The 8,180-nt window shown below is 63.5% G+C and overlaps 1 protein-coding gene across 1 annotated transcript; it reads left to right on the forward strand.

Moving 5' to 3' along the window:
* Positions 1-911: 911 nt before the first annotated feature.
* On the forward strand, positions 912-7,907 carry TAGLN2 (transgelin 2). The gene is made up of 5 exons (XM_060644560.3): positions 912-1,018; positions 5,718-5,924; positions 6,332-6,506; positions 6,796-6,898; positions 7,150-7,907. Exons 2-5 carry the CDS (start codon positions 5,745-5,747, stop codon positions 7,289-7,291), a joined length of 600 nt encoding a protein of 199 aa, XP_060500543.1. The 5' UTR covers positions 912-1,018; positions 5,718-5,744; the 3' UTR covers positions 7,292-7,907.
* The last annotated feature ends 273 nt before the right edge of the window (positions 7,908-8,180 follow it).

Below are 8,180 nucleotides of genomic sequence, written 5' to 3' on the forward strand. Positions count from 1 at the left end.
GGGGTAGAGCAGATCAGAAGTGGGTCAAGGGAGGGAAAGCATCCCAGGCAGAAAGCACAGAGGAGTGAGAACAGTGGGTCGCCCAGGGAATCACTTGGTGGACCTGGCTGTCAGGGCTGGGCAGGATCGGGGAACGAGGCACAGAAAGGTGGAAGGACGCTGGTGGTGGATGTCCTTGGAAACCAGGCCAAACAGTAGCTTCTGCATTACAGGAAGAACCCCACTGGTGGGTGTAGGCAGAGGCTCCACCCCAGGGGGACTGCTCAGCAGAAGCCAGAAGAGGGGTGCTCCTTCAACCCCTAAGCTATGCTGCCCTCCATTCACAGACACAGAACTGCCAGCCTCCCCCTCCTCCCCTAAGGCCTCCTCTTCTGATCCCTCCAGGATTAGGAAGAGATGCCGGGTCAGAGAGGAGGAGACTAAGGGGAAGAAATCAGGTCTGAACCCTGGGTCCCAACAGTGGTCACGCCCCCTGGGCCCCGGGGGCAAAGAATGACCTCACTGGCAGTTCCTGCCCAGGCCTGAAGTAGGTGGAGAGCGGGAGCACATGCGGGTACTGTCCTGGCCTGCACCCCGGTACTGTCCCACCTTAGCCAGCTGGAGGTGGGGGGTGGGGGTGGGGTCTTCCCGTGCCTCCGTTTACCTAACCACCCTTTTTAAATCAAGACGCTTCTTCCCACGTAAACACGCCCACAGTCTTGCGCTAATCTTCCAGGCAAAAAGCTTCCCACCGAGGCACACGTTGTGAGCTCCCAGGTGCAGACGGTGGTTCTCCTGGGTGGAGACCACTGCAGCCGCCCGCGGAGGCCCGACTCCCCAGACCCTCCCGCCCACTGCCCCTCTCCCCAAGCTCTGCCCTCCGCCCCGGCGCTGCGGCGCCTTTAAAGCCTCTGGGCGCTCGCCCCGCCCCGGGTCCGCCCCGTCCGAGGCGGGAGCCGCTGAAAACCCCCGGCCCGGCCCGGGCGCGCCACTCGGCCCGCAGCCCCCGCCCAGAGTGCGCCGTGCCGGCCCGCCAACGGTGAGCAGGGGGAGGGCGGGGGGCGCGCCTCCGGGAAGCGGGAGGCCCGCGCCGGCGACTTGCTCCCGGGGCCGGCGCGAGGGTCCGACGACGGCTCTGCGCGCCCGGTGCTGTCGGGTCCTGTCCCCAAGCCCCGACCCGGCATTGCCGGGCGATGAGGTCAGGCGAGGGTGCGGGTGCACCGACGGGGCGTCCGTCCGCAATGGGGACCGGGCCGTCGGGGTTGACGAGCGGAGGGCGTCGGGGCGTGGCTGGCGGGCTCCGAGGGACCGCGCGCCCGAGCTTCCCCGCGACCCCGAGCTTCCCGGTTGCAGGAGCACGTGCGGGGGCCGCCCTCTCTGTGCCTCCTCCCACCGGCCGTCTTCCTGGGGACTCGGGGTCGCGGGCTGGGGAGGAGAGGCCCCCGACCTCGGGGGGTCGCCGCCGGCGCGCGCGGGTGGTGTGGGGAGGGGGCTGCTTGCAGGGGCTCCGGTCCACCATCCCCCCCCCCCCCCCCCCGCCGGCCGGGGCCCCCACCCCGCGCCCCCTGCTGCTGGGAAAGCCGGCGGGGGCCGCGGGCGGGCGGGCGGGCGGGCTGCCCAGACCACTGCGTCACCCCAGCGGCGGGCTGTGGGTGACTCATCCGGCTGTAACGGCCCTGGGTGTGGCGAGGCGGGGCGGCGGGGCCGGTCCTGCAGGACCGGAAGTGGACGGCCGCCTTCCCGGCCCCGCAGGCCTCCCAGAGCCCCCTTGCAGCCCGTGCCCGGGAAGTTCTGGGGGGAGCCTGGCATCTGGGAGCAGAAAGCGTGGCGGGAGTGAGGGTCCCGGGGATGGGGGGGGGGGCCCAGTGGCTTGGATGGGCTTTCCCGAGTTCTGACCGCGGAGCACCAAAGAGAGGGACAGCTCCCCCTCTCCGGCGCCACCCCCCATTTCTCCTCCCTAGTCCCCCGGGAAGACCCACAGCTGCAGAGAAGGCCAAGGCAGGCTGGGGAGGGGGGGGCCCGCCCCGCGGAGGCGGCGCGGTCGTCTTTGGCCGACTGCACCCCCCCCTCTGGCTCCCCAGCCCTCTCCTGCCCCCTGGGGATTGGCCTCTGCTGCTTTCTCCACCCCAGCCCCTCTCCCTCCAGGATTTTCAGGTATGGGGCTCTCTGGCCCCCGACAGGCCTTCGGTTCCCCGGGCATTTCTTCTCCTGAACTGTTTCCCGGAGTCTGTTTCTCTGCCCCCAAACTTGTAACTTCGCACTCCTCCAGATGCCCCCCCATGGCCTCTGCAGCTGCCCCCCGCCTCCCCCGCTGCGGAATCCCTTGCACCTGTCCACACCTGAGAACGCGGCCAGGGGCCCCTTTCCAAGGATGCCGCCTGCGGGCCCCGGTGCCCAGAGCCTCGTCACCACTCCATGTGTGTGGAGTGCGTGTCTCTGCCTGGTGCCCCCACCCTGGCCGGGTTCCTGTGTTTGGTACACAGAAGCCATGGCAACGGCCCCCACCTCACCCCTCCTCCCGCGAGCCTTGAGGCTTCCTGTTTGTGCAGCCTCAGCTTTCTCTTCTGCTCACTGACTTGACGGTGGGGGGGCTGCCCCGCGTGGCTCCTTGGTCACAGGTGTCCGCCATCCTTGCTTCCGCCTGCTTCCTGTGCGCTTCACTTTGGGGACAGGGACCCCCATCTCGCCCTTTCAGAAGAGCGCCGACCCCCCCCCCCCCCCCCCCCCCCGACTCTGAGTTAGGAAGTTCCCCCGCGTGCACGATGAATGGAGAGTCTCTGTCTTCCGCACCAAACACCCCAGCCAGGGACCCTTTCCCTTGACATCTGCGTGGGGTGGGGCGAGGTGAGCGTCCTGCCCCGGGTCTCTGGTGGGGGTGAGGGCTGTTCCCGCGCCAGGCCCGCCCCCCAGGTGGTTCAGCGGTCGTCTCTGTTTGGACCCCCAGCCCCAGGCATCTCCTACACCGCTCCCCACCCCAGTAGGCACCAGGCTGTCTTCCCTTCCTTTGAGGGAGGGCTGCGGAAGCCCCAGCTCCAGCCGGCCAGCCACGGCCCATCGGCCCATCTGCTGGCGCCTACCCCAGGGAGCCGGAGGAGAAACAGCTGTGGACAGGCTGGCTGGGCTGCCCCGCCCCTTCCCAAGGCCCCTCCCCTTCCCAGATCTCTGCCCCACAGCTGTGGCACCTCAGGACTCACGGGCTGTGGCCCCAGAGTGGAGCTGGGTCCAGTCTCCAGAGTTGGGGAGGGACCCTCAGCATCCTCCCTGTGCCCAGAGGTGGGTCTGGGAGGCCAAGTCCTTTCTGCCCCTATGGAGGGGACACTGCTCTCCACTGCTCTCCCCCGCTAACCCTGCTGCCTGGGTTAATGATTCTCCTGCCCTTTCTCTCCCTGGCCATTGTGATCCCTTGGCCTCAGGCCACGTGGCTCCAAGGAGACACAGCCCTGAGGCCCAGGGGACTGTAGTGAAGCTGCTCCCAGAAGAGAGGTCTAGACATTGGGCCAAGAAAAGGGGGCTTACTGGTGGCTGCAGGCCCCCGCCTCTGCCCTTCATCTCAGGTCTCCTGGACATGCCCCTGTGTGCCAGGGGCCCTGGGCTGCTGAGGCTGGGCTGGGAGGAGAGACACTTGTCCTCCTTGCTCCACAGGCTTCAGCCTGCCCTCCCCCAGCTGAGTGTGTGTGTGTGTGTGTGTGTGTGTGTGTGTGTGCGCCTGGTGATGTGGGTCAAGGCCCAGACCGACATTTATCTGGCCCAGCCTTTAGGCAGGGGAAGGGGGGGAAGGGGAAGCGGGGTGGGGGGGGGGGAGGTGGGTTGCTCTTAATGAAGTATAAAAATAACTGATTTGTGGGGAGGATTCCTTCGGGAAATGTGCTGCTGGATAAGCTGGAGTGGAAAGGAACAGCCATGTTGGAGTGCGGGGGAGGGGACTAGCCTGAGACCCAAGGCTGAGCGGCCAGAGGGGTTTGAGGTGACTCTGCCCCTGTGACCTGACTCTTCTCCTGAGCCCCAAGACCCATGGCAGGGGGCAGGATTGTTTAACCTGGGGTGTGTGGGAGAGAGGGAGCCTGAGTGACTTCAGCCCTTAAGTCTGACCTGGTCTAGAGCCGGATGTGGGGGGCAAGAGTGTCTCCCTTTCCTGTCCTTGAACACAGGTGCTTGTTCTGGGGACTCCCCCTGTATGAGCAGCAGACAGCTGGCTGCATTTCAGAATGGAAAGGGAAGCTCATTTATAGAGCGGATGGGGACAGGAACTGAGGTCCTGTCCTTTCTCTGGTCCTGGCTCCCCCTTGCATGAGTAGCATTCCTGAGACAGCTCCATGGGGTCCCGGAGGGGGCACCTAGGTAGTGAGGTAGTAGGTGGGGACAGACTGCCCACGGGCCAGGTCTGGAAACCACCCCGTTCTTCCTAAGTGAGGTCCTCAAATGAAGCTAAACCCTCCTGTGCATTTCCCCAACCCTCCCTCCCCTCCCAGGTTTCCCTAAAAATACCACCCGAGGCTCCCGTGTCAGTTCCCTATTCCTGCCCTCACAAATGAGCACAAACTTAGTGACTTAAAGCACATCGTGCAGCTCTAGAAATCCCCCCGGAGGTCTCACTGGTAAAACCAAAGTGTCAGTGAGGCTGCGTTCCTCCTTGGGGAGTTTAGGGGAGAATCCCTCTCCGGGCCTTGTCCAGGACGTGGGCCTGACCCTGACCCTGACCTGACTCTGCTTTCTTCTTGCTTCTCCTGCTCTGACTTGCCTACCTCCCTCCTTCACTTATAGAGACCCCTGGCTGTGAGGACACTGGGCCCACCTGGATGGTCCAGGGGACTCTCCCCTTCATTCAGTGACATCAGCAAGGCCTTTTTTTTTTTTTTTTTTTTTTTTTGCCATGTAACATTCACAGGTTCTGGGAATTAGGGTGTAGATGCCTCTGGGGGGCCATGATTCTGCCCACCACAGCTTCTAGAAAGGAAAGTAGAATTTGTTTGGACTGCCCAGTGGTTTCTCGTGGGAGGCTCCTTTTGTGTGCCGAAATCTTTTAAGGACCTACTTAGACCTCCTCTTCCAGGAAGCCTTCCAGGTTGCTTCTGCCCACACTCTCTTCTGCATTTCCTTGATGTAGGGTCTGACTGTGTAGGCCTGTGCGGTATTTGTCGTGTACAAGCCTTACCCTTTCCTGGGTGCTCACTTGGTCTCTCTGTTGGCATTCTGGGACCCAAGGCTTCTGTCTCTCCCGCAACCCCCAGCACAAATAGTGGGTGCTCAGTGAAAGCCAGTGGCTAACTGAGGGCAGTTGTGTCCAGAGCCCTCGCTCCTGGCAGAGATCTGCCAAGCCATCCAGGTCTTCCTCCTCTCCCCAAATCATCTTCCTCCCCAGGGCTGAAGGGTTAGAATGGCCAGCTTGCCTTTGCTAAAGCTGACCACCCCCAAATGAGGAGCTGAACCCCCCGGCTTGGCCTCATTTACCCCAGATTCTCTTCCAGTGGGTTTTCTGTCTCATCTGAGTAGTGGGGCTGTTCAAATGAAATCTAATGGGAGGACTCAGTGTAACAAACAGACTGCTTGTCATAGGGTTGGGGGAACCCAGAGATGGCCTGTGTGGCCCCTTAACCCTAGAGCTCTGAGCAGTGCTTGACCTGTGCCCCGGAGTCAGGGTGAAAGTTCCCTCCTTTGATGGCGGGTCTCCAGGGGATAGGGAGTGTGTCCCTGCGGGCTGCAGAGAACTGACTGCGGTCCCGGCCGCGTCTTCTCCCCAGCTCCCACAGCCACCGCTGCCCTTTGGAATGGCCAACAGGGGACCTGCCTACGGCCTGAGCCGGGAGGTGCAGCAGAAGATCGAGAAACAGTATGACGCAGACCTGGAGCAGATCCTGATCCAGTGGATCACCAGCCAGTGCCGCAAGGATGTGGGCCGGCCCCAGCCTGGGCGCGAGAACTTCCAGAACTGGCTCAAGGATGGCACGGTGAGCGCTGGGCCCTTCTGACTGCAAGTGCCCGGGACGGAGCCGGGCCTGCGAGGGCCTGGGGTTATTTCAGCTGCGGAACTGCGGGCACACCCGTCCCGCTTCCTCCTCAGCCTGGGCACCTATCTTGCAGAGGACCCGTGTTTTCCTCCCTCCCACGGAGTGCAAGGGAGGCCCGAGGGGACACGGGGAAGAACCGGGGTGGGGGGGAGGGGGGTGTTCTAGGCAGTGATGCTGGGACAGCAAGGCTTTCACTCTGGGTTCAGAGGCAGGGGCTGGGCGGGAGGGAGCCCGGGCATCCCTCCCGGGGGAGGCGGAGCGCCTTCAGGTAGGACAGGAACCTCGGGGGCTGAGCGTCTCTGGCAGCAGCACGGCCTCACCTCTGCACCCCTGCTGTCCTCACCCAGGTGCTGTGTGAGCTCATCAACGGGCTGTACCCCGAGGGGCAGGCCCCCGTGAAGAAGATCCAGGCCTCCACCATGGCCTTCAAGCAGATGGAGCAGATCTCTCAGTTCTTACAGGCGGCCGAACGCTATGGCATCAACACCACCGACATCTTCCAGACTGTGGACCTCTGGGAAGGTGGGCCGGGGCCGGGGCGCCGTCACCCTGGAGGCCAGAGGCTGGGCTAGGCAGTCTTGAAGGGGGAAGGGGGCGGGTTTCTGGCACCTCGCGGACAGGGGTGTGTGTGTGTGTGTGTGTTTTTCATGGAGGAGTGGGCCGTGTTGGGGGTTGGGGTGGTGGAGGGTGTGGGGATGAAGAGGAGAAGAATTGGGAAGCCAGGCTTGCTGACCACGTGGGTGGAGGTGGAACCCCGGCACCCAGGGCCCCCGGCGCGGCCGAGGCCAACACACCGCCTTCCCCTTCCCAGGAAAGAACATGGCGTGTGTGCAGCGGACGCTGATGAACCTGGGTGGGCTGGCGGTAGCCCGGGACGATGGGCTTTTCTCTGGAGATCCCAACTGGTTTCCTAAGTGAGTATCGCGGGGCGCCCGGGGCCTGTTCCCGTCCCTAGAAAATGGTCCCGCTCAAAGCACGTTTACATCCCTCACCATCCCGAGTCCTCGCTGCTCTCCTGGGACGGCAAGGGACTGTCCCTTCTGAGACACGGGGAGGGAGGTGGCTCCGGGGGGAGCGAAGCTGGCGGCAGCACTCGAGCCCCCAGGGAAGACACTCACCGAGGCGCCTCCAGCCCCTTTCTCACCAGCACTCTCTCTCGGCCCAGGAAATCCAAGGAGAACCCTCGCAACTTCTCGGACAACCAGCTACAAGAGGGCAAGAACGTGATCGGGCTACAGATGGGTACCAACCGCGGGGCGTCCCAGGCAGGCATGACCGGCTACGGGATGCCACGCCAGATCCTCTGATCCCACCGTGCCCTGCCCCGCCCTCCCACGGATGGTTAATATATATGTATATTTCAGCAGTGACATTCCCCGAGAGCCCCTGGGGCTCGCAGACTCCCCTCTGCCAGGGCGGGGGCCTGGCCTGCCTCCTCTGGGGGGCACCCGACGGCGGGCTCTCCCCCTGGGCTTACTAATACATTCCCTTCCTCAAACCCACCCAAACTGGACCAACCACAACTGGCCTCTTTTCTCCTGGGACCAAAATTTGGGGGCCTCGCCACCCCCCAACCGCATACCTCTTCACTTGCCCTTTGGCTTCTCTCCCCACGACCCCTGAGCTCCGTGCCCTGAATCCATTCCTTGGCCGGGGGTCAGGGACGCCGCCTTCCGGCCTTCCTTCCGCAAGCATGCCTCGCCCCCAGCTGTGGCTGCAGGGATCTAATTTATAGGGAGAGGCCTGTGGCGGCCGCCTCCCCAGCCTCCCCAGCCACAGCCGGGCTGCACTCACCACACATCAAGGCAGCTGGCCCCTGGCAGGGGTCCTCTTGGCTTCCCATTTTCCATTCCCCTTGCTGTGGCTAGGGCTTGAAAAACCTGAGTTTGCTGATTTAAATAAATATCTCTGCCTTTTTTTGGATGGACTCTGGTTGTGTCTAGGGCCGTGAGCCCTCCACTGGGAAGGGAGGAAATGTGGGGGGCAGCGTGGTGATTGGTACAGGGGGGAGGGATTTCAGATGAAAGGCTGCGATCCTCTCCCCCTTCTTTGATTTTCTTCCCTGTTCTCTGGCTCCCGTGGTTTAGGTGAGGGGAGGTTGGGGTTGAGGACGGGGCCTCACAGCTGCCCTTGGAGGATATGCGGGCGGTGCCCACAGCTACCCGAGGGACTGGACATCCCACCTGGTGCTCCTGG

Source organism: Panthera onca, chromosome F1 (assembly GCF_046562875.1).
Source record: "Panthera onca isolate mPanOnc1 chromosome F1, mPanOnc1 haplotype 2, whole genome shotgun sequence".
In the NCBI taxonomy this organism is placed as follows: Eukaryota; Metazoa; Chordata; class Mammalia; order Carnivora; family Felidae; genus Panthera; species Panthera onca.